The following is a 25737-nucleotide window of genomic DNA, read 5'->3' as shown; positions in this document are numbered from 1 at the left end:
GGAACTGGTGCACTTCACAAAATAGATGGCATCATGAGGCAGGAAAAGGATGTGGAAATATTGAAGAAACATCTCAAGATATCAGTCAGGAAGTTAAAGCTTGGTCGCAAATGGGTCTTCCAAATGAACAATGACCCCAAGCATACTGGGAATGTGATAAAATAAATAAAAGCTGAAATAGATCATTCTCTCAAGTATTATTCTGACATTTCACATTCTTAACATATAGTGGTGATCTTAACTAACCTAAGACAGGACATTTTTACGAGGATTAAATATCAGGTATTTGGCTAAGCTGTATGTAAACGTCCGACTTCAATTGTAGCCCCCAGTCATTGTTTTAACTGAAACCACTGTTTGAGGTAGAAACTACAGTTGGGAATCTAAGCCACACAGCATATACAGTACCATAAGTCCTGATAGTGTTTCTGTGTTGATAATAAGTTGAGCAGTCCACTGTAATGGCCTGCTAGGGAGTGTCACAGGGTGGCTGGCTGAGTAGCCACTGCCCTGACAGCAGCATGGGCCCTCAGTAACCTCACAGATAAGAGGAACGGATGACAATGGGCCCCAGCAGACACACACACACAGGCACACACACACATACCTCTTCCCCGATTGCCGTTAATAGAGCTCAGTGTGGCGGGGCAAAGTACTGTTATCGGCAGCTAGCAGGAATGTTCCGCTCTCAAAAGCCCTTCACACCAAGATGCAAATACCATTAGCTTCCACAGTGAAAAGATACTGCTGGTTTCTGTACCCCTGCTAAGTACTTCGTGCCCACTGTCATTATATAGGGAGATAATTTGTTGTTTTCAAACCTGTTATGGAGTCCAAGGTCCATTATTAAACAAAAACAAAATAACCAAATCCTTTTACTGTTGTCGCTCTCGGGGTGTGTAGAGTGGCATTGTATTGCAGCGAATGGAGATAATTTCATAACTTATTCCCATTGTTTTGTCTCAAGGTTTGTACTCAGACACAGGAAGACAGTAAATCTGGTTGGACTGATAGTGCCGTTCTAAAAGATAAGAATGTAACTGTACTGTAAAATCCTTGTTTCTTCTCTCTGAAAATAGAGTTGATGTGGTGTAGTATCTTAGTGCTCTCTCTCTCTCTCTCTCTCTCTCTCTCTCTCTCTATCTTTCTCTCTTTCTCTCTCTCTTTCTCTCTCTCTTTCTCTCTCTCTTTCTCCAACTGCACAGTCTGTGTAAAGAGGCAGTCATTCGGTGAGAGAATTATAATTGTCTTGCCTCACTATTCCTTCTCTTTTCCACATTATCGGACTACTATTAAATCCATACGCATCTAAAATGTGTTGCTCAGGTATATTAGATTCATGACTTGAGTGTCTGAGTCATCTATTTAATATTTAGCCAGTTTGCAAGGAGATAATTGCCTTCGATTGTGAGGCTTGCAGAAGAGTAAATATAGCAACTTATACTGTTTTCGTAACACTCCTTCTAACCCGAGACGGACCTAGTGTCTTCTCAACACTACTTCTAGCCAGAGACGGACCTAGTGTCTTCTCAACACTACTTCTAGCCAGAGACGGACCTAGTGTCTTCTCAACACTACTTCTAGCCAGAGACGGACCTAGTGTCTTCTCAACACTACTTCTAGCCAGAGACGGACCTAGTGTCTTCTCAACACTACTTCTAGCCAGAGACGGACCTAGTGTCTTCTCAACACTACTTCTAGCCAGAGACGGACCCAGTGTCTTCTCAACACTACTCCTAGCCAGAGACGGACCCAGTGTCTTCTCAACACTACTTCTAGCCAGAGACGGACCTAGTGTCTTCTCAACACTACTTCTAGCCAGAGACGGACCTAGTGTATTCTGAACCCTACTTCTAGCCAGAGACGGACCTAGTGTCTTCTCAACACTACTTCTAGCCAGACACGGACCTAGTGTCTTCTCAACACTACTTCTAGCCAGAGACGGACCTAGTGTCTTCTCAACACTACTTCTAGCCAGACACGGACCTAGTGTCTTCTCAACACTGCTTCTAGCCAGAGACGGACCTAGTGTCTTCTCAACACTACTTCTAGCCAGAGACGGACCTAGTGTCTTCTCAACACTACTTCTAGCCAGAGACGGACCTAGTGTCTTCTCAACACTACTTCTAGCCAGAGACGGACCTAGTGTCTTCTCAACACTACTTCTAGCCAGAGACGGACCTAGTGTCTTCTCAACACTACTTCTAGCCAGAGACGGACCTAGTGTCTTCTCAACACTACTTCCAGCCAGAGACGGACCTAGTGTCTTCTCAACACTACTTCTAGCCAGAGACGGACCCAGTGTCCTCTCAACACTACTTCTAGCCAGAGACGGACCCAGTGTCTTCTCAACACTACTTCTAGCCAGAGACGGACCTAGTGTCTTCTCAACACTACTTCTAGCCAGAGACGGACCTAGTGTCTTCTCAACACTACTTCTAGCCAGAGACGGACCTAGTGTCTTCTCAACACTACTTCCAGCCAGAGACGGACCTAGTGTCTTCTCAACACTACTTCTAGCCAGAGACGGACCCAGTGTCCTCTCAACACTACTTCTAGCCAGAGACGGACCCAGTGTCTTCTCAACACTACTTCTAGCCAGAGACGGACCTAGTGTCTTCTCAACACTACTTCTAGCCAGAGACGGACCTAGTGTCTTCTCAACACTACTCCTAGCCAGAGACGGACCTAGTGTCTTCTCAACACTACTTCTAGCCAGAGACGGACCCAGTGTCTTCTCAACACTACTTCTAGCCAGAGACGGACCCAGTGTCTTCTCAACACTACTTCTAGCCAGAGACGGACCTAGTGTCTTCTCAACACTACTTCTAGCCAGAGACGGACCTAGTGTATTCTGAACCCTACTTCTAGCCAGAGACGGACCTAGTGTCTTCTCAACACTACTTCTAGCCAGACACGGACCTAGTGTCTTCTCAACACTACTTCTAGCCAGAGACGGACCTAGTGTCTTCTCAACACTACTTCTAGCCAGAGACGGACCTAGTGTCTTCTCAACACTACTTCTAGCCAGAGACGGACCTAGTGTCTTCTCAACACTACTTCTAGCCAGAGACGGACCTAGTTTCTTCTCAACACTACTTCTAGCCAGAGACGGACCTAGTGTCTTCTCAACACTACTTCTAGCCAGAGACGGACCTAGTGTCTTCTCAACACTACTTCTAGGCAGAGACGGACCTAGTGTCTTCTCAACACTACTTCTAGCCAGAGACGGACCTAGTGTCTTCTCAACACTACTTCTAGCCAGAGACGGACCTAGTGTCTTCTCAACACTACTTCTAGCCAGAGACGGACCTAGTGTCTTCTCAACACTACTTCTAGCCAGAGACGGACCTAGTGTCTTCTCAACACTACTTCTAGCCAGAGACGGACCTAGTGTCTTCTCAACACTACTTCCAGCCAGAGACGGACCTAGTGTCTTCTCAACACTACTTCTAGCCAGAGACGGACCCTGTGTCCTCTCAACACTACTTCTAGCCAGAGACGGACCCAGTGTCTTCTCAACACTACTTCTAGCCAGAGACGGACCTAGTGTCTTCTCAACACTCCTTCTAGCCAGAGACGGACCTAGTGTCTTCTCAACACTACTTCTAGCCAGAGACGGACCTAGTGTCTTCTCAACACTACTTCTAGCCAGACACGGACCTAGTGTCTTCTCAACACTACTTCTAGCCAGAGACGGACCTAGTGTCTTCTCAACACTACTTCTAGCCAGAGACGGACCTAGTGTCTTCTCAACACTACTTCTAGCCAGAGACGGACCTAGTGTCTTCTCAACACTACTTCTAGCCAGAGACGGACCTAGTGTCTTCTCAACACTACTTCTAGCCAGAGACGGACCTAGTGTCTTCTCAACACTACTTCTAGCCAGAGACGGACCTAGTGTCTTCTCAACACTACTTCTAGCCAGAGACGGACCTAGTGTCTTCTCAACACTACTTCTAGCCAGAGACGGACCCAGTGTCTTCTCAACACTACTTCTAGCCAGAGACGGACCTAGTGTCTTCTCAACACTCCTTCTAGCCAGAGACGGACCTAGTGTCTTCTCAACACTACTTCTAGCCAGAGACGGACCTAGTGTCTTCTCAACACTCCTTCTAGCCAGAGACGGACCTAGTGTCTTCTCAACACTACTTCTAGCCAGAGACGGACCTAGTGTCTTCTCAACACTACTTCTAGCCAGAGACGGACCTAGTGTCTTCTCAACACTACTTCTAGCCAGAGACGGACCTGCTAATGGGTCTACTGAATTATGCTTGTTGCTCTCATCAGGCCATCAGACCAGAGACACAATGGTTGTAGGGGCTGGTTGTTGAAATAGTGACCAATGTTTGTACTTGTTGCGACACCAAACATTCTTATTTATACTGTCCTTGGCCTGTTAGTTGGGATTGGCCAGAATACTGCACATCTCTATGGTTGTCGTTGTGAGGGCAGAGATACACAGTACTAAGGCATGCCGTGCAACTGCAACCTGCTGCAACCACTTAGGAGAGGAGGCAGTTGGCCCTTGGTGCGCTCGCTAAGAGCTGAATTTCTGAGGCTAAGGAGGCTGCTGGAACATGCAAATGTGTCTGTTTGAATGATGGATGAGAGGAGAGAGAGAGAAGGGGGTCAGGAACATGCTGGAATGGCAGTGGCACACAACAGAGAATTGCGTGACTTTATCACTGTCCCCTATAGGGCTCTATACAAATGGCTGATAAAGAGCGTTTTCTGATTGTTGCTGAATATTGATGGTAATAGAACGAGTCGATCCATGCCATCTCCCATTTAACAGTACAGATAAATACAGATGACCTTTCTGAGATGGTGAAGCTAAAGGAGCAGCCAAATCAAATCAGCTTTGCACACAATCAGGCCTTTGAATTCATCCAAGCATAATCGTCTTTGTTACAGTCAGTCAGTATGTGGGTGTGTGTGTGTGTCTGAGTCTTGAGCTGCGAGCACGGTGCGGCCGTGCCTAATTTTAGGCTGCTGTTGTGTGATGTGGCGGGGTGCTTGCTGCCTGCAAGGCGTTTGAGGTGTGATGTTTATCTTAACCTCTGGGGAATCGCTCTGACAGCCATCTTCAATGGGCCTAGTCTCCCCATTAGTGGGCCTTGTTACCGTGGGAATTGTGGGGCTGGATAAACAGACCCTAGATTTCCACATTAAAATTGGATTGTTATATGAAAATGAACCATTTTAATGGAGAGACTGTGGATGGTTTGGTTTGTGTTCCAACCCTGATCACTTTTGTTGTGTCTCCTCTCCCCGTTAGATTGAAGATGTCATTATGCGGCTACAGGATGAGAAGGCAGGAGGAGTGGCTATCCGAACTGTCAAGAGCTTCCTGTCCAAGATCCCCAGTGTGGTATCAGGTGACCAGCTGTGTGTGTGTGTGTGTGTGTGTGTGTGTGTGTGTGTGTGTGTGTGTGTGTGTGTGTGTGTGTGTGTGTGTGTGTGTGTGTGTGTGTGTGTGTGTGTGTGTGTGTGTGTGTGTGTGTATGTGTGTGTGCGTGCGTGCGTGTGTGTCTGTTGTCTCATACAATAAGAGAAAGCAGAGAGAGCAGACAGAGAGTCAGAATCATTAAAGCAAATATGACCTTTCAGGCTCATTTGACTTGCTGCCTCTGCAGAGGGGGACAGATGAGGCCGTCTGGCACTGACATTGTAGAGAGTGGCTGGTTGTGTGTTTTATGACATGGTTTTAGGGGGCAGTGTGAGTGAGTAAGACTGTTCTGGCTGGTGTGTGTATGTGTGTGTGTGAGTCAACAGAGTCAACAGTAGCCATGGGGCTGGGGAATAGGAGAGGAGGGGGGGGGGGGGGGGTCCCAGTAACGTTGCTCTGAGTGTGACTTACCCTCTCACGTCTCTTTAGGCCTGCTGGGCTCACGCTTCACTCTCCCAGTCTCACTCCTTCTCACATTATGCCAAATATGTTGCTGTCCAGGAGAGAAAAGATGGTTACCTGGTTTCAAATCAAATCAAATTGTATTTGTCACATGCCGAATGCTTACTTACAAGCCCTTAACCAATAATGCATTTCAAGAAATAGAGTTAATAAAATATTTAGTAAACAAAATTAAAAACAGAGGTAATTTGTACATGTTGGTATGGGTAAAGTGACTATGCATAGATAATAAACAGCGAGTAGCAGCAGTGAAAGACAAAGGGGGGGGGGGGGGGGGGGGCCTTTTGATTAATTGTTCAGCAGTCTTTTTGCTTGGGGGTGAAGCTGTTAAAGAGCCTTTTGGACGTAGACTTGGCGCTCGGGTACCACTTGCCGTGCAGTAGCAGGGGGGCCGACGGAGGGGGGGTTGTGCTTGGCCATGCAGTCGTGGGTGAACAGGGAGTACAGGAGGGGACTAAGCATGCACCCCTGAGGGGCCCCGGTGTTGAGGATCAGCGTGGCAGATGTGTTGTTGCCTACCCTTACCACCTGGGGGAGACCCATCAGGAAGTACAGGATCCAGTTGCAGAGGGAGGTGTTTAGTCACAGAGTCCTTAGCTTAGTGATGAGCTTTGTGGTGCAGTATGGTGTTGAACGCTGAGCTGTAGTCAATGAATAGCATTCTCACATAGGTGTTCCTTTTGTCCAGGTGGGAAAGGGTAGTGTGGTTTCCTGCCTATTGTTAGACCAAGATCACATTGTTCCATTTGGATTGTTCATGCAAACACATACTCAGCTGTGCCACATTCAGCCTCAGCCAAGGGCATTGTAGCTGTGCTGTAAGCTAAAAGTAATAGATTGTTGAGGGGAGACCTGTTAACTATTGCAGCTGTTGTGTAGAGGCTTTCTGTGTGTGTACAATGCCATTTCATTGTCCCTATCAACCATTCTTCTGCTTTGAATACCAGGAGCAGACATTGTGCAGTGGCTGATGAAAAACCTCTCCATTGAGGACTCAGGTATGTCTGCTATGTACATAGCCAGCGTGACTGGGATTGACCCCTGATGTCAGTCTCTACTCAAGCCATTTTTCTCTACTCAGCGTTAGTCTTCTTTCCTGTAGCTGAAGCCATTCATTTAGGGAGCCTGATCGCTGCCCTTGGCTACCTCTTCCCCATCTCCGACCACGTCCTCACTCTCAAAGATGATGGGACCCTGTACCGCTTCCAGGTAAGCTACCATGGTAACTTCAGGCACCAGTAGACGTACCTCCTTACACTCTTAGAAAAAAAGGGTTAAAAAAGGGTTCTTCGGCTGTCCCCCATAGAGAAACGTTTTCTTTCTTATTTTCTACATGGAACCTAAAGGATTCTTCAAGGGGTTTTATGTGGGGACAGCTGACTAACCCCTTTAGGTTCTAGATAGCACCTTTTGTTCTAAGAGTGTAGTGGTCCCAAACTGGATTTACTGTCCACACCACCATCCATAACTTGAGTTATGACCATAAATTATCCTGTGCACTGTCTAGAACAGTAGCCTCAATACCTTGTGGCTGGTCACTTTACGCTCTAAAGCAGAGAAAACCAGGGGAGAGTGTTCTAACAGAGCAACTGAATTGAGAGATTCCTATAGTCTGATCCTTAGTAACAGGTCAAGTGTTGTAATTGGTATTATAAATAAATATCAATAACAATGTTGATTTTATAGATGATATCAATTGGAGAGGCACAATGTACAGTGTTGCATATCTACTCACAGCATCCCACAATCTGGCATTGCTGTTCAAATCAAATGTTATTTGTCACATGCTTCGAAAATAACAGGCATAGACTAACAGTGAAATGCTTACTTACGGGCCCTTCCCAACAATGCAAAGATAAAGAAAATAGAGAAATAATAGAAAATGTATATCACATTATAATAAAAGTAATAGTAAATACACAATGAGTAACAATAACTTCACTCTATTCTGTACATGGGGTCATAGTACCGAGTTGATGTGCAGGGGTATGAGGTAATTGAGGTACCCCTTGACTTTTTCCACATTTTGTTACGTTACAGCCTTATTCTAGAATGGATTAAATATTTTTTATCCTCATCAATCTACACACAATACCCCATAATGACAAAGCAAAAACAGTATTCAGACTCTTTACTCTGTACTTTGTCGAAGCACCTTTAGCAGTGATTACAGCCTTGAGTCTTCTTGGGTATGACGCTACAAGCTTGGCACATATGTATTTATTTTTATTTTATTTAACTATTTGGGGAGTTTCTCCCATTCCTATCCTTCTCCCATTCCTCTCTGCAGATCCTCTCCGGCTCTGTCAGGTTGGATGGGAAGCGTTGCTGCACAGCTATTTTTAGGTCTCTCCAGAGATGTTTGATCAGGTTCAAGTCCGGGCTATGGCTGGGCCACTCAAGGACATTCAGAGACTAGTCCCAAAGCCACTCCACTCTGCGTTGTCTTGGCTGTGAGTTTAGGGTCGTTGTCCTGTTGGAAGGTGAACCTTCGCCCCAGTCTGAGGTCCTGAGCACTCTGGAGCAGGTTTTCATCAAGGATCTCTCGGTACTTTCGGCTCTATTCATCTTTCTCCCGACTCTGACTAGTCTCCTAGTTGCTGCCACTGAAAAACATCCCCACAGCATGATGCTGTGATCACCACGCTTCACCGTAGGGATGGTGCCAGGTTTTCTCCAGACTCGACGATTGGCATTCAGGCCAAAGAGTTCAATCTTGGTTTCATCAGACCAGAGAATGTTGTTTCTCATGATCTGAGAGTCCTTTAGGTGCCTTTTGGCAAACTCCAAGCGGGCTGTCATGTGCCTTTTACTGAGGAGTGGCTCCGTCTGGCCATTCTACCATAAGCGGCTGATTAGTGGAGTGCTGCTGAGACGGTTGTCCTTCTGGAAGGTACCTCAATCTTCACAGAGGAGATTGAGATCTGGGGCTCTGTCAGAGTGACCAGCGGGTTCCTGATCACCTCCCTGACCAAGGACCTTCCCCCCCGATTGCTCAGTTTGGCCAGGCGTCCAGCTCTAAGAAGAGTCTTGGTGGTTCCAAACTTCTTCCATTTAAGAATGATGGAGGCCACTGTGTTCTTGGTGACCTTCATTGCTGCAGAGATGTTTTGCTACCCTTCCCCAGATCTGTGCCTTGACAAAATCCTGTCTCGGAGCTCTACAGACAATTCCTTCAACCTCATGGCTTGGTTTTTGTTCTGACATGAACTGTCAACTGTGGGACCTTATAAAGTCAGGTGTGTGCCTTTCCAAATCATGTCCAATCAATTGAATTTACCACAGGTGGACTCCAATCAAGTTGTAGAAACATCTCAAGGATGATCAATGGAAACAGGATGTACCTGAGCTCAATTTCAAGTCTCATAGCAAAGGGTCTGAATACTTATGTAAATAAAGGGAAAGAAAAGAGGGATACCTAGTCAGTTGTACAACTCAATGCATTCAACTGAAATGTGTTGCATTTAACCCAACCCCTATGAATCAGAGAGGTGTGGGGGGCTGCCATAATCTAAATACACGTCTTCGGCGCCCGGGGAACAATGGGTTAACTGCCTTGCTCAGGGGCAGAACGACAGATTTTTACCTAGTCAGCTCGGGGATTCGATCCAGCAACCTTTCAGTTACTATCCAACGCTTTACCTGCTGCCCCTGTTTTTGTTTTGTTATATAAATTAGTATGTCTAAAACCCTGTTTTTGTTTTGTTATATAAATTAGTATGTCTAAAACCCTGTTTTTGTTTTGTCATTACAGGGTATTGTGTATAGATTGATGAGGAAAAGATGAATTTCATCCATTTTGGAATAAGGCTGTAACGTAACAAATGTGGAAAAAGTCAAGGGGTCAAGGGGTCTTTCCAAATACACTGTAATATAATATATGCAGTATATTTTTTCCTTAATGAACTCAGCAAAAAAATAAACGTCTCTTTTTCAGGACCCTGTCCTTCAAAGATAATTTGTAAAAATCCAAATCCACAGATCTTCATTGTAAAGTCTTGTTTCCCATGCTTGTTCAATGAACCATAAACAATTAATGAACATGCACCTGTGGAACGGTCTTTAAGACACTAACAGCTTACAGACAGAAGGCAATTAAGGTTACAGTTATGAAAACTTAGGATACTAAAGAGGCCTTTCTACTGACTCTGAAAAACACCAAAAGAAAGATGCCCAGGGTCCCTGCTCATCTGCGTGAAAAAATCAAATCAAATCAAATTTTATTTGTCACATACACATGGTTAGCAGATGTTAATGCGAGTGTAGCGAAATGCTTGTGCTTCTAGTTCCGACAATGCAGTAATAACCAACAAGTAATCTAACTAACAATTCCAAAACTACTGTCTTGTACACAGTGTGAGGGGATAAAGAATATGTACATAAGGATATATGAATGAGTGATGGTACAGAGCAGCATAGGCAGATACAGTAGATGGTATCGAGTACAGTATATACATATGAGATGAGTATGTAAACAAAGTGGCATAGTTAAAGTGGCTAGTGATACATGTATTACATAAGGATACAGTCGATGATATAGAGTACAGTATATACGTATGCATATGAGATGAATAATGTAGGGTAAGTAACATTATATAAGGTAGCATTGTTTAAAGTGGCTAGTGATATATTTACATCATTTCCCATCAATTCCCATTATTAAAGTGGCTGGAGTTGAGTCAGTGTCAGTGTGTTGGCAGCAGCCACTCAATGTTAGTGGTGGCTGTTTAACAGTCTGATAGCCTTGAGATAGAAGCTGTTTTTCAGTCTCTCGGTCCCAGCTTTGATGCACCTGTACTGACCTCGCCTTCTGGATGATAGCGGGGTGAACAGGCAGTGGCTCGGGTGGTTGATGTCCTTGATGATCTTTATGGCCTTCCTGTGACATCGGGTGGTGTAGGTGTCCTGGAGGGCAGGTAGTTTGCCCCCGGTGATGCGTTGTGCAGACCTCACTACCCTCTGGAGAGCCTTACGGTTGAGGGCGGAGCAGTTGCCGTACCAGGCGGTGATACAGCCCGCCAGGATGCTCTCGATTGTGCATCTGTAGAAGTTTGTGAGTGCTTTTGGTGACAAGCCGAATTTCTTCAGCCTCCTGAGGTTGAAGAGGCGCTGCTGCGCCTTCTTCACAATGCTGTCTGTGTGAGTGGACCAATTCAGTTTGTCTGTGATGTGTATGCCGAGGAACTTAAAACTTGCTACCCTCTCCACTACTGTTCCATCGATGTGGATAGGGGGGTGTTCCCTCTGCTGTTTCCTGAAGTCCACAATCATCTCCTTAGTTTTGTTGACGTTGAGTGTGAGGTTATTTTCCTGACACCACACTCCGAGGGCCCTCACCTCCTCCCTGTAGGCCGTCTCGTCGTTGTTGGTAATCAAGCCTACCACTGTTGTGTCGTCCGCAAACTTGATGATTGAGTTGGAGGCGTGCGTGGCCACGCAGTCGTGGGTGAACAGGGAGTACAGGAGAGGGCTCAGAACGCACCCTTGTGGGGCCCCAGTGTTGAGGATCAGCGGGGAGGAGATGTTGTTGCCTACCCTCACCACCTGGGGGCGGCCCGTCAGGAAGTCCAGTACCCAGTTGCACAGGGCGGGGTCGAGACCCAGGGTCTCGAGCTTGATGACGAGCTTGGAGGGTACTATGGTGTTGAATGCCGAGCTGTAGTCAATGAACGTGCCTTAGGCATGCTGCAAGGAGGCATGAGGACTGCAGATGTGGCCAGGCAATAAATTGCAATGTCCGTACTGTGAGACGCCTAAGAGACCGCTACGGGATACAGGACGGACAGCTGATCGCCCTCACACTGGCAGACCACGTGTAACAACACCTGCATAGGATCGGTACATCCGGACATCACACCTGCGGGACAGGTACAGGATGGCAACAACAACTGCCCGAGTTAAACCAGGAATGCACAATCCCTCCATCAGTGCTCAGACTGTCCGCAATAGGCTGAGAGAGGCTGGACTGAGGGCTTGTAGGCATGTTCACTCGCGTCCGATGTGTTACAACATCATCGGACTGAGCTTGTTGTCATTGCAGGCAATCTCAACGCTATGCATTACAGGGAAGACATCCTCCTCCCTCATGTGGTACCCTTCCTGCATTCTCATCCGGACATGACCCTCCAGTGACAATGCCACCAGCCATACTGCTCGTTCTGTGCGTGATTTCTTGCAAGATAGGAATGTCAGTTTTCTGCGATGGCTGGCGAAGAGCCCGGATCTGAATCCCATTGAGCAGGCCTGGGACCTGTTGGATCGGAGGGTGAGGTCCATTCCCAGCAGAAATGTCCGGGAACTTGCATGTGCCTTAGTGGAAGAGTTGGGTAACATCTCACAGCAAGAACTGGCAAATCTGGTGCAGTCCATGAGGAGGAGATGACTGCAGTACTTAATGCAGCTGGTGGCCACACCAGATACTTACGGTTACTTTTGATTTTGACCCCCCCTTTGTTCAGGGACACATTATTCCATTTCTGTTAGTCACATGTCTGTGGAACTTGTTCAGTTTATGTCTCAGTTGTTGAATCTTGTTATGTTCATACAAATATTTACACGTTAAAATAAGTTTTCTGAAATTAATGCAGTTGACAGTGAGAGGACGTTTCTTTTTTTGCTGAGTTTATATTTATATTTATATTTTAACTTTTATTTTTTATTTTTTTATTTTTTGCTGCCTCTTGGTCCCCCATCGGGCCTGGGCCCAGGGGCTTCAGCCCTAGTACGCCCCTGCATTAAGCCGGACCTGCATGCATTGTGACATTCAGCACAGTGTGTTACAGTGTAGTGGAGGCTGAATGGTCCCTGGTCCTGCTGAAAGGCTCCAGAATAATGAGTCACTATGGCTGGCTAATCCCAGCTAGGAGCAGCTCCCTTTGGGAAGCGCTAAACTGGCACTCTCTTCCTCTACACTTTTCTCTGTCACTCACCCATCCCACTCCTCCCCCAATCTACCGGAGAATCCATTTATGCACACTTCTTTTCCCTCAGATTAAAATGCATGACGAGCCTTTTTCTGGAAATGGATGCGTGTGTGTCACCCATAATCAATCGGACTAAAAATACCCTTCCTCAGATGTTACGTGTGGTGCAACAAGTGAGCGTCATCATTGCCAATAAAAGAGGACCTGCATGCTTTTTTGAGTATGTTGATGCCCTTTTGAGTGTGTCTCTGTGCCAGCACTGAGGAGCTTTGACAGAAGCTGTGTGGGCACGCTGTGCTATAAATAGGTGCTGCATCTTTGGAAGCCCCGCTTTTAATGACAACTTCTTGCTGTGCTTTGAGATAAATCTGTGATGTTTCGGGGCAAGCCTTTAATAAACACATTTCATGCATGCTACGTAATTTACATAATATAAGACATTCGCAGAATCTTTTTTTATTAATACCACACATACAGTACCAGTCAAAAGTTTGGACACACCTACTCATTCAAGGGTTTTTCTTTATTTGTACTATTTTCTACATTCTATAATAATAGTGAAGACATCAAAACTATGAAATAACACATATGGAATCATGTAGTAACCAAAAAAGTGTTAAACAAATCAAAATATATTTTATATTTGAGATTCTTCAAAGTAGCCACCTTTGCCTTGATGACAGCTTTGCACAATCTTGGCATTCTCTCAACCAGCTTCACCTGGAATGCTTTTCCAACAGTCTTGAAAGAGTTCCTACATATGCTGAGCACTTGCTTTTCCTTCACTCTGCGGTCCAACTCATCCCAAACCATCTCAATTTGGTTGAGGTCAGGTGATTGTGGAGGCCAGGTCATCTGATGCAGCACAACATCACTTTCCTTCTTGGTCAAATAGCCCTTACACAGCCTGGAGGTGTGTTGGGTCATTGTCCCGTTGAAAAACAAATGTGTCCAAACTTTTGACTGGTACTTTATGTGCAACTTGCTACTCAGGTAGGATGCAAAAAAACAAACATATTTTTTAGCATTTGCTTTATTATTTTTGTTATGTATATCATTTTTATTATTGTAGGCATATGTATTAGTCTAAATCAGTTCTTTAAAAAGCCTATGCAAAATGTATTTTGTTTAATTCTGAGGAGACATTTTCGTTGGCTAAATTCTGTATTTAGTTCAGTGGTTCTTAACCTTGTTGGAGGTACTGAACCCCATCAGTTTCATATGCGCATTCACCGAACCCTTCTTAATTGGAAAAATAAAATGATTTTTTCAAATTCAAAACAGGTATATATTTGACTGGTGCACAAAATGAACCGTGCATCAACATCACTGTGTTCAAAGAACAAAATCATCAAAATCTAAGTGCGTGGCAATTGCTTGCTTCAGTTCCGCGGGTACAGAAATGTCTCCGATTCCAGATACATCTTCGATCTTACTTACACATTCGTCCAGCAGGGGAAAGTTTGCGAAGTTATTGTTCTCTGTTCGTCGTTTCCATAACGGTAGCCTTTTTTGAAAAGCCTTCAGGTTTTCCTTTGCTTCGATGATGTTGACTCCACCGCCCTGCATCTTTTGATTGAGATGATTGAGAGCTGCGAAGATATCGGCCATGTACGCTAAAATGAGAATTAACTCAGAATTTTTGAAGCAATCTGCATGGCAATGTTGGTGCTCTTGCAAAAACAGGGCTAATTCCACACGCACGGCAAAAACACGATTCAGCACCTGTCCCCGGGATAACCACCGAACGTTAGAATGGTACAGAAGTACCTCGAATTCAGAGTCCATTTCTTTACACAGCTCACTGAAGATGCAATGCCGCAGAGCACTAGTTCGCACATAGTTCACGCATTCCACTACAATTTTTAATACTTCTGCCAGCTTTGGAGGCAAGGTTTTTGTTGCCAACGCATGCCTGTGCAGAATACAATGCGTAACAATGATGTGTGGTGCATCGGCTTTCACTAGCGCACCAAAACTGTCTTCCCAGCATGACTGGAGCTCCGTCCGAACAAACTGCAGAAACCATATCCCACGAAAGATTGTTGTCTTTGAAGAATTCATCCACAAGTTTCTTCACATCGGCTGCCTTAGTTGTTGTTGTAAGAGGCTTACAAAATAAAAAAATCGTCCTTTATCACGTCGTCTTTCACATAGCGCACGAATACAGCAAGCTGGCTTAGATTGGAAACGTCTGTGGTCTCGTCCAGTTGAAGGCTGAATTTTGCCGGGCTTGAAATCAGATCTGCAACTACTTGAGCCAAGATGTCGTTGCTCATGTCCTCTATTCTGTCGCTGATGGTGTCATTTGAAAGAGGAATTTGGGATAACTTAACTTCAGCCTCTTTTCCCAGCATGATATTCGCCATCTTCAACACAGGTGGTTTTATGAGTGTTTCACCAATGGTGTGTGGTTTGCCCTGCTTTGCGATCAGGTAAGCAACTTCGTACGATGCTGTGAGGATCGGTTTGTTGATGGGTACAAAGCCGAGAACAGGCAGAGTAGCCTTTTCATCGAATCTGGCTCTCTTCACCTTGAATTCAGCGAGCGTTGTGTTCTTGTATTTTCCATCTCCATGCAGCTTAAGGAAGTGTTCTCTTAGTTTTGCCGGTGCTAGACTAGAATTGCTCAACTTGCATTGCAAATCATGCAGTTAGGACGCTGACTCCCATCACGTTCCGTTATACATGTGAATCCATATTGTACATATTCGTCCGACCACTTTCATTTTTTGCTCGACATAGTAAGTATGAAGGGATTAAAATATTAAGAAAGAAATCACAAGACGCACCATCACGACAGTCACAAGTCGACTACTGAGCGCACCAAATTCCCTGCAGCACAGATAGGCCAAGCGATGTAGCGTGATCACATGCAGCCAATGATGGCAAAGCGGAGCGTGTCATCACAAATCATATGAATCGGAAGTGTGTCTTGACCTCCGCCGAACCCCTGAGACTGACTCACCGAACCCCTGGGGTTCGATCGAACCCAGGTTAAGAACCACTGATTTAGTTTAAGATAAGTTATAATGCCTGTTGTAAAATAAACATCATTAGCCTATTTGCTGTCATTTGTTGGGTATGGTAGGCACTAGCCTTTCTTCGTAAATTGCAGCAAAAAATTACAGCCTGTTCAAAACCTTTGTGAATGTTTAAACCAGTTCGCAAGTGTTTTGTTTCATTCTGTTGAGGCATTTTTTTGGGCCAAATGAAGTTCCAACTGTAGTGTTGTGTTTACCATGATATATTATCCTGCTCATATTTTCCAGATAAACAATGGCTTGACTTACTTTTGATATTACCTTAATAAAGTTTAGAAACGTTTGTGAAGGTTTTGTGTGGTGTGGCTATTAGCCTCTATTATACTGAAGGCCTATGACATGAAGGCAGTGCGCACAGGCGCTCCAACTGACTTGAAATTGAGGTGAGGAATAATGTTTTAGGCCTACCAGAGTTACCCCTATAATATAACAATATAATACTTATCTTTATAAAAAAATATTCAGATAGAAAATGTATGAATTAGACTCCTTCTGTATGCCTATATCTGTATAGCAGACGCAGTAGCCAATCTGACAAGGATAAATGAATGAATGTTGGTGTCATAGCATGCCTCAGGCATCTCTCTCTCTCTATGGGGCTAGGACTAAGCTTCTCTTCCTTTATATTTACTTTTTAAATAGTAATATCATACAGTGGACACCTAAGTCTATAGGCCTATGCATGCAATTCATTGTTGCATTTAGTGCTCAAATTTCCCACAGCTGAACATGAGATGGACAATTATTGTTTTAGGAAAGTAAATACCAATAAAACAATGGGCTATAAAGTTTTGCATATGCTACACATCGAAATTCGAAACACAAGGAATAGTGTTTTTGTAATTTCTTATAGACTGTTTTTAAGTGCATGTAAATGTGGCTCATTTGGCCAATATCCCTTGATTATTGATGGCGCTGACTGTGTGGGTGGACACCCTAATGGGTTACACACCCAATGCATATGGATGACTGGTAAATTCTTAAAATGTCCAATAATTATAAATCTTCCCGGGTCCCGGTCACTTGTCCGGCTCAGGGTTTCCGTTAGCCAGTAATAGCTGGATTTTGGCAGATAAAAATATTGAAAAGACAAAAAAAAGTATTGGCCTCGGCCAATTCTCTGGGAGAAGAAGAAAAAAGTTGTCGGAGTTTGCCAAAAGGCAAACCAGATTCTCTGGTCTGATGAAAACCAAGATTGAACTCTCAAACGTCACGTCTGGAGGAAACTTCGCACCATTCCTACGGTGAAGCATGGTGGTGGCAGCATCATGCTGTGAGGATGTTTTTCAGTGGAAGGGACTGGGAGACTAGTCAGGATGGAGGGAAAGATGAACAGAGCAAAGTACAGACAGATCCTTGATGAAAACTCAGCTCAGAACCACAGACTAGGGCGAAGGTTCACTTTCCAGCAGAACAACGACCCAAAGCACACAGTCAAGACAACACAGGAGTGGCTTCGGGACAAGAATGTCCTTGAGAGGCACAGCCAGAGTCCAGACTTGAACCCGATCTAACATCTCTAGATAGACCAGAAAATAGCTGTGCAGTGACACGCCCCATCCAACCTGACAGAGCTTGAGAGGATCTACAGAGAAGAATGGGAGAAACTCCCCAAACACAGGTGTGCCAAGCTTGTAGCATGATACTAAAGAAGTCTCAAGTCTGTAATCACTGCCAAAGGTGCTTCAACAAAGTACTGAGTAAAGGGTCTGAATACTTACAGTTGCAGTCGGAAGTTTACAAAAACCTTAGCCAAATACATTTAAACTCAGTTTTTCACAATTTCTGACATTTAATCTTAGTAAAAATTCCCTGTCTTTGGTCAGTTAGGATCACCACTTTATTTTAAGAATGTGAAATGTCAGAATAATAGTAGAGAGAATGATTTATTTCAGCTTTTATTTCTTTCATCACATTCCCAGTATGTCAGAAGTTTACAAACACTCAATTAGTATTTGGTAGCATTGCCTTTAAATTGTTTAACTTGGGTCAAACGTTTCGGGAAGCCTTCCACAAGCTTACCACAATAAGTTGGGTGAATTTTGGCCCATTCATCCTGACAGAGCTGGTGTAACTGAGTCAGGTTTGAAGGCCTCCTTGCTCGCACACGCTTTTTCAGTTCTGCCCACACATTCAGGGCTTTGTGATGGCCACTCCATGTGCACCAGTCCCTCCTGCAGCAAAGCACCCCTACAACATGATGCTGCCACCTCCGTGCTTCACGGTTGAGATGGTGTTCTTCGGCTTGCAAGCCTCCCCCTATTTTCCTCCAAACATACGATGGTCAACAGTTCTATTTTTGTTTCATCAGACCAGAGGACATTTCTCCAAAAAGTACGATCTTTGGCCCCATGTGCAGTTGCAAACCGTAGTCTGGCTTTTTTTATGGCTGTTTTTGAGCAGTGGCTTCTTCCTTGCTGAGCGGCCTTTCAGGTTATGTCGATATAGGATTATTTTTTACTGTGGATATAGATACTTTTGTACCTGTTTCCTCCAGCATCTTCACAAGGTCCTTTGCTGTTGTTCTGGGATTGATTTGCACTTTTCGCACCAACGTACCTTTCATCTCTAGGAGACAGAACGCATCTCCTTCCTGAGCGGTATGATGGCTGTGTGGTCCCATGGTGTTATACTTGCGTACTATTGTTTGTACAGATGAACCTGCCAAAACTATAGTTTGTTAACAAGAAATTTGTGGAGTGGTTGAAAAACATATTTTAATGACTCCAACCTAAGTGTATGTACATTTCCGACTTCAATTGTATGTAAATTGGATATTTCAGTATTCATAAAACCTGTTTTTGCTTTGCTTTGTATGGGGTATTGTGTGTAGATTGATGATATATATATTTATTTATTTATTTATTACATTTTAGAATAAGGCTGTAGCCTAACAAAGTGGAAAAAGTCAAGGTGTCTGAATACTTTCCGAATGCAATGTATGTATCTCGTTAATCAATTATTGCATAACAATTCTAAATGCAATCACTTGTTAAAAATTCTTAGCTTCAACAGACTAGTCTTCTTAGATTAGTCTTCTCTTTTCAGCAGTAGGGATTTGCTTTCCAAATGGTATCCCATTGTTTTTTCTTGTGCATTTAGAAATGTGCAAAAAGCTATTTGACAGCCACAACCAACCATAGATGACAGTTCCCATTCAAGGGTGCGTTCGTAAATTCACTCTGGCTATCTACTCCGATTTCAGAGCACTCTCGTCTGAGTGTGAGTAACTGATGCATTTACGAATGCTCAACACTCATTGAATAGGACCGGAGTCAGTAATCGTCAGCAAAGAAACTTAATTAAATTGTTGCCAGCACCAGAGTTAACGTTAACCAACGCTCTGGATAAAATGAAAACAGCCTAACCAGCTCTGCTAGGGCGAGAAAAATGGTCAGAGTGAGATGTTCTCACATGTGTCTTGAAGTAGCTAGCAAGCTAGCCACCGTTAGTCAGTTAGCTTGGGTGCATGACTACCGTTGTGAGGTCAGAACACGTGGATCAACACTACTCCTCGGCCAGAGTGTCCAGTGTGCGCTCTGAACGCTCTGAGTTTACGAACGCATAATCTGACAATGCTCTGGCACTCCAGATGGAATTTACAATCGCACCCCAAGTAAGGCCTGGCAACCAATGCTTGTGTACCCTTGATTTTAACAGTCAAAGTACCAGGTTTAAAGGTTCCAAAATTCTTCTATAGAATATTTGTCTTTGGCCACAGTGCAACAAGCTGTTCTATATTTGACATGCATGTTTCCCAAATTGCAGCTTTCACAACTGTAAGTGCTTGTGATAAAACTTAATCCACAGCTATTTTTTAAAAGCTACTGATCCTCTGTGGCTAAATTATGCTCCCTGGTGTAGTATTTTGAATTTGTACATTTATTTTAAATAATTTTGGCAAAAGTATTTCAATTTGCAGCACCTTCAGCACCTCTACTTCCTGTGGCTAGTCACACCATGATATGTCACTGCTGCAGTTTGGTTTAGACTTGAGAAAATACATGTTAACCTGTCTGTTTGATGTGTTGATTCTGACACATATTCATATCTCAATCATCTTGTTAGCCTTTTGTTGTTAGAGGGGCAGTGCAGTTATGATATTTCCACACTATGAGGCCGAAATAACACTAAGAAACTGTGAAAATGATCAGATTGCCCTTTTTGTATAAGAGCTGTTTGAAAGGAAATCCTGAAATTTCAGCCTGTTCAGGTGGGATGGAACTTTTGGCCCACATCATGATGTCACAGTGTAATCTGATTGTTCATCTGGGTAAGGGGGTCGGCTCTAGACCATCCTATCAGCCAATCAGGGCTGCTTATGTAAATATCTTCAAATTTGTTTCCTAACACCCACATGATCAGACTGAGCATTTAAATTACACATTTTCACTAAACACTCAGTGATCTTTTAGACATACAGTGCTGATTTAAAAATAAAATTGCAAAGACTGCATGGGGGCTTTAAGCTAATTATATGAGTGATATTGGAGATGTCTCGGCACATCTCTGCATTCTAATTCTGCCTATCATTAAAAATGATAGATCTGAGAAATCCATTATTTATGCATCATGGAATGAACTGTGAATCTGAAATATCAATTGCGATAATCAAAGAAATCCGGATGGAGAATATAGCTATTGTTCTTACCTATATAGTTATGCAGAGCATAAGAAGGGCATTGATTATCACGCCACTCATCTTATTTTATCTTCAGCATGTTCGTAGAGAGGGAAAGGCATGAACAAAGAGTATGGACGGTTTGTGTGTTCTCCAGCATCTTCATCTCAACATGACTTAGGGCTATGAGTCAGGGTGGACTGGACACAACATGCATATTAAAACCGGGGCTGCCCATCTTCAAACTAAACTGTGTCTCAGAAATGTGTTTAAAACCTCATTATTTGAACATTTTAATCCACATACTCAACACAAAAATGTTTACCGAGTGAAACAAAATGAAAAGGAGCTGTTTACTTCACTCCTAGGGACAGCGTGGAAAAAAATGTCTGCATCAACATTAGGAAAAACAGTAAAAAGGAGACCCTCTCCAGTCTTGGACAGATGCTCTGATGTATACATGATCTTAAGATGATGAGTAAGTTAATGATCTCTCCACTTTCCTCCTCAGGCTCCATACTTCTGGCCCTCTAATTGTTGGGAACCTGAAAACACAGACTATGGTAAGTTATGTTGTGGTCCCTAAGGGTGGATTGAGAAAATATCACTGAACTCAAATGTGTCTAAATGTTACCCCTCATATTTTCATTAAGTGTAACCCCCAGCTATTCCCCCTGATGCCTCTCCCTGCCAGCCTAACCTATAGCCCTGCTCAGTGCAGAGTGAGAGCAGTGTCTGGCCCAGACTGTGTCATATCCTCCTGCCTAGAGTCTAAACACAGACTATGGATCTGTTGTTGTCTCACAACCAGTATTGATTGAGTGGCCCACTTTGTAATGCATCCCACTATCTCCCCAGTAGGATCTCATTTTACCCCCAGGCTATATTAGCCAATCAGGGTACAGACGTCTTATGTGACATTATTGTACATCTCCAGGGTTTCATGTTTGCATGGCATTTCTCCAGCCTGATTATGTAAATGGAAGTTGCCAACTGTCTCATTAAATATTGCTCACCTCACTCTGATCGGAACAGATTTACTCAGGCGGAAACCGAGTAGGTGGCATTTGTTTGCAAGAAATAAACTACACTTACAACTGGCGATACAGCATATGTGACATTTGTTTGGCAATATCACTAAAGGCAGGCAGTCTGCCAAGCAACAGTAAGTAACTGACTACACTCTGCTGTCTTCTCTCTCCTCTGCAGCTATCTACCTGTGCAAGCGCACCATGCAGAACAAGGCCAGGCTGGAGCTAGCTGACTACGAGGCTGTGAGTCCCATATTCACCCTACTGGAACTGTCGTCAGTACACTATCAATACACTACTGACTCTTTAAAAGAGGTATCAACTACACAACTACAGATTCTCTCAGATCACATGCCATGCTCATAAGCTCTTGTCTATTCCATGCCATATAGGTTTAGTCAGAGTGTTGTTTTCCCCACAATTCAAATAGGTGACTTCATTGAATATGTATGACAGATGTTTGTATTGCTCACTTGCCAAGCAGATGCCCTTATTATATGCAAATTACAACAGCCATGATATTACTTCCCGGTTAAGCTGAGCTGGCTAGCTTTATGCAGCAAAAAGCATTATAGCGATGCAATTACCCAAGAACTGGTCTACTCACTGGTCTACTCTTACCCCTCATTTCTCAATGATTGGGGGTCTTACAGGAGAACCTGGCTCGACTGCAGAGGGCCTTCGCCAGGAAGTGGGAGTTCATCTTCATGCAAGCTGAGGCGCAGGTCAAGTGAGTGGACAGTAACTAGGCAAACGAGCACGCACACAACATATTGTGGTTTTGATACTTTGTCTATTGTGCCCTATGTCAGTGTATTCCTTATATTTCATGCATTGATGCAGGTGACTATAGAGTCCCCAGTGTGCCAGATGCATACCCCTAGGTTACTTTCTAGGTGATATATTACTCATTGACTATTATCACTGTTCCTTCCACTACATCTCCATCTGCTGGTTGACATTTGTAAACATGATATCAGGGCATGAGAAAAACCTAATTGGTCATGATTACCCTTTCAAATGATTATAGTCTGAGCACTAAGTATTTACTGTAGTTAAGAGATAATACATTTTAGCTTTGTTACATTCCGAGTGAGAGAGAGAAACAGTCCAACCAAGCACTGATCAGTAAATGTCAGTTATGTAAGAGTTGTACCCTACCAGCCAGCGGCCAGACCACAGATTGTTTGGTGACGAAACAGGTTGTGACTTCCACTTTGAGCTTTTACCCTCTTCTGGTCTCTCATTAAGAGTGACATGTCTGTCTGTGTTCTCAGTATTGATTTGGCTCTGTCCTCTCTCCCCTACCCTCAGGATCGACAGGAAGAAGGACAAGGCTGAGAGGAAGATCCTAGACAGCCAGGAGAGGGCATTCTGGGACGTCCATCGCCCTGTGGTAAGCTGAAAGGAGGAAGGAAGGAGGGTGCTGGTGCTAAGCTGAGAGGAGGAGGTGGTGGTGCTAAGCTGAGAGGAGGAGGTGGTGCTAAGGTCTGAAGGAGTGATAGAGAGAGGGCATGATGAAAGGACAAGGAATGTTACAGTGAAAGTCCTGTAGGGCTCTACTGTTAGAACAATACCGTGTTTTAATGTCTGGTGGGGCCTGGGTTAGCCTGAATTCATCTGGATCATAGTCGCGCTCTGTATTAGCCAACTCCAGTTTTGAATTAAGTTTAGCCTGCAGGCTACGGAAGGATGTCTGGTGACCCACTATAATCTGACCTGAAAACTAACTCTCTCACAGCCAGGCTGTGTGAACACCACAGAGATGGACATTCGCAAGTGCCAGAGAGAGAAGAATCCACAGAGGGTGAAAAAGGTAAGGAAGAAGGCTTTTAGTGATGAGTGGTCTCTGTTTATGTATGTATGTATCTGTGTGCGTGTGTTGAGGGTGAGTGTATAAGCAATATGGAAACAAATTGACAACTGAATTTTAGCATGCTTATAGGGAAGGACACTCAACAAGCACAGCACTTACACAAATTACTGATGATTGGTTGAGAGGAATTGATGATAAAATGATTGTGGGGGCTGTCTTGTTAGACTTCAGTGCAGCTTTTGACATTCTTGATCATAGTCTGCTGCTGGAAAAACGTATGTGTCATGAGTTACTTGTCTAACAGAACACAGAGGGTGTTCTTTAATGGAAGCCTATCAAATATAATCCAGTTAGAATCAGGAATTCCCCAGGGTAGCTGTTTAGGGCCCTTGCTTTTTTCAATTGCTACTAACAACATGGCACTGACTTTGAGTAAAGCCAGAGTTTCTATGTATGCGGATGACTCAACACTATATACGTCAGCTACTACAGCGACTGAAATGACTGCAACACTCAACAAAGAGCTGCAGTTAGTTTCAGCTTGGATGGCAAGGAATAAGTTAGCCCTAAATATTTCTAAAATGAAAAGCATTGTATTTGTAACAAAACACTCACTAAACCCTACACCTCAACTAAATCTTGAAATAAGGGATGTAGAAATTGAGCAAGTTGAGATGACTAAACTGCTTGGAGTAACACTAGATTGTAAACTGTCATGGTCAAAACATATTGATGCAGTATTAGTTAAATGGGTAAATCTGGCTATAATAAAGTGATGCTCTGCCTTCTTAACAACACTATCAACAAGGCAGGTCCTACAGGCCCTAATTTTGTTGCACCTTGACTACTGTACAGTCGTGTGGTCAGGTGCCAATTGCAATTGGCTCAGAACAGGACAGCACGGCTGGCCCTTGGATGTGCATAGAGAGCTGGTATGAATAATATGCCTGTCAATCTCTCCTGGCTCAAGTGGAGAGATTGACTTCATCACTACTTTTATTTATGAGAGGTATTGACATGTTGAATGTACCGAGCTGTCTGTCTAAACTACTGGCACACAGCTCGGACACCCATGCATAACCCACAAGACATGCCACAAGAGGTCTCTTCACAGTCTCCAAGTCCAGAACAGACTATAGGAGGCACACAGTACTACATAGAGCCATGACTACATGGATCTCTATTCAGTAAAATTTGATTTAAAAAACAGATAAAAAACACCTTATGGAACAGCGGGGACTGTGAAGCAACACAAACATTGGCGCAGACACATGCATATATACACACACACACGCACGCATGCGCACACACACACACACACACACACACCACACACACACACACAGATTTTGTACTGTCTCCTGGCAGTACTGTAGATATGTGGTAGTGGTGGAGTAGGGGCCTGAGGGCACACAGTATGTTGTAAAATCTGGGAATGTTTTGTAAGGTTTTAAAATGGTATAAACTGCCTTAATGTTGCTGGACCCCAGGAAGATGGGGATCCATAATAAATACAAATACAAATAACAGACCTGTATAACCATTCTGTCCCTGTCCAGTCGGTGTATGGGGTAACAGACGACACCCAGAGTTCAGTCCACCAGTCCCTCCCGTCCCAGCCGTCCAGGAAGCCCACCAGAGAGGACGTGCAGAAGGAGGTAACACACTGTGATGCTCCTGACAGGTCATTACTAACACTGCCATTATCCATTATTTCATGCTGTCTGTCTGTCTGCCTATCTGTCTCACTCATCAATCATAACGCCAACTCTCCTCTTGATTAATGCTACTCTCTCATTTTGCCGTCTTTTCTCTCTCAGATTTCCTTCTTGAACATGCAGCTGGACAGACACTGTATGAAAATGTCCAAAGTAGCAGACAGCCTCATGAGCTACACAGAACAGTTCATGGTCTACGATCCTTTAGCGTCAACTGTTGAACCGTCCAACCCCTGGATCAGCGATGACATGACCTTCTGGGACCTGGAGGCTAGGTGGGTTCACTGGGGAGGCAGTGTGGGGCACAGGAGGTTGGTGGAACCTTAATAGGGGAGGACGGGCTCATAGGAATGGCTGGAATGGAATAAATGGAATGGTAATCGAACATGGCCTCCATGTGTTTGATACCTTGTTCCATTTACTCCGTTCCAGCCATTATTATGAGCCGTCCTCCATTCAGCAGCCTCCGGGGGTGTGAGGCCATAGGCCCCATGGACCGACCTCACTAGTCAAACATAATCACTCCTCAAATGACTAGTGGGGTCAGGCAGAGGGTCAGTGCTCTCAGGTGCTGGCCGAAATGTCATGATACCCCCATGGCTAGCTCCTCTTTCTTTCCCTATTCATCCACATATTAAACAGCATGCACACCCACAACATATGTACTGTG

General features: G+C 44.1%; 1 protein-coding gene across 3 annotated transcripts in view; it reads left to right on the top strand.

Moving 5' to 3' along the window:
* LOC139375236 (regulator of G-protein signaling 6-like) overlaps positions 1-25737 on the top strand; it is a 67845-nt gene that overhangs the window by 35591 nt on the left and 6517 nt on the right. For all 3 annotated transcript variants that reach the window (XM_071116836.1, XM_071116835.1, XM_071116834.1), the window contains exons 3-12: positions 5282-5381; positions 6862-6912; positions 7017-7123; positions 21014-21065; positions 21712-21776; positions 22187-22263; positions 22848-22929; positions 23275-23349; positions 24909-25007; positions 25170-25342. In XM_071116836.1, the coding sequence (XP_070972937.1) occupies positions 5282-5381; positions 6862-6912; positions 7017-7123; positions 21014-21065; positions 21712-21776; positions 22187-22263; positions 22848-22929; positions 23275-23349; positions 24909-25007; positions 25170-25342 (881 nt within the window). The remainder of the gene's footprint in view (positions 1-5281; positions 5382-6861; positions 6913-7016; positions 7124-21013; positions 21066-21711; positions 21777-22186; positions 22264-22847; positions 22930-23274; positions 23350-24908; positions 25008-25169; positions 25343-25737) is intronic.

Source organism: Oncorhynchus clarkii, chromosome 19 (genome assembly GCF_045791955.1).
Source record: "Oncorhynchus clarkii lewisi isolate Uvic-CL-2024 chromosome 19, UVic_Ocla_1.0, whole genome shotgun sequence".
Classification (NCBI taxonomy): domain Eukaryota; kingdom Metazoa; phylum Chordata; class Actinopteri; order Salmoniformes; family Salmonidae; genus Oncorhynchus; species Oncorhynchus clarkii.
This window is presented reverse-complemented; position numbering and strand designations above follow the sequence as displayed.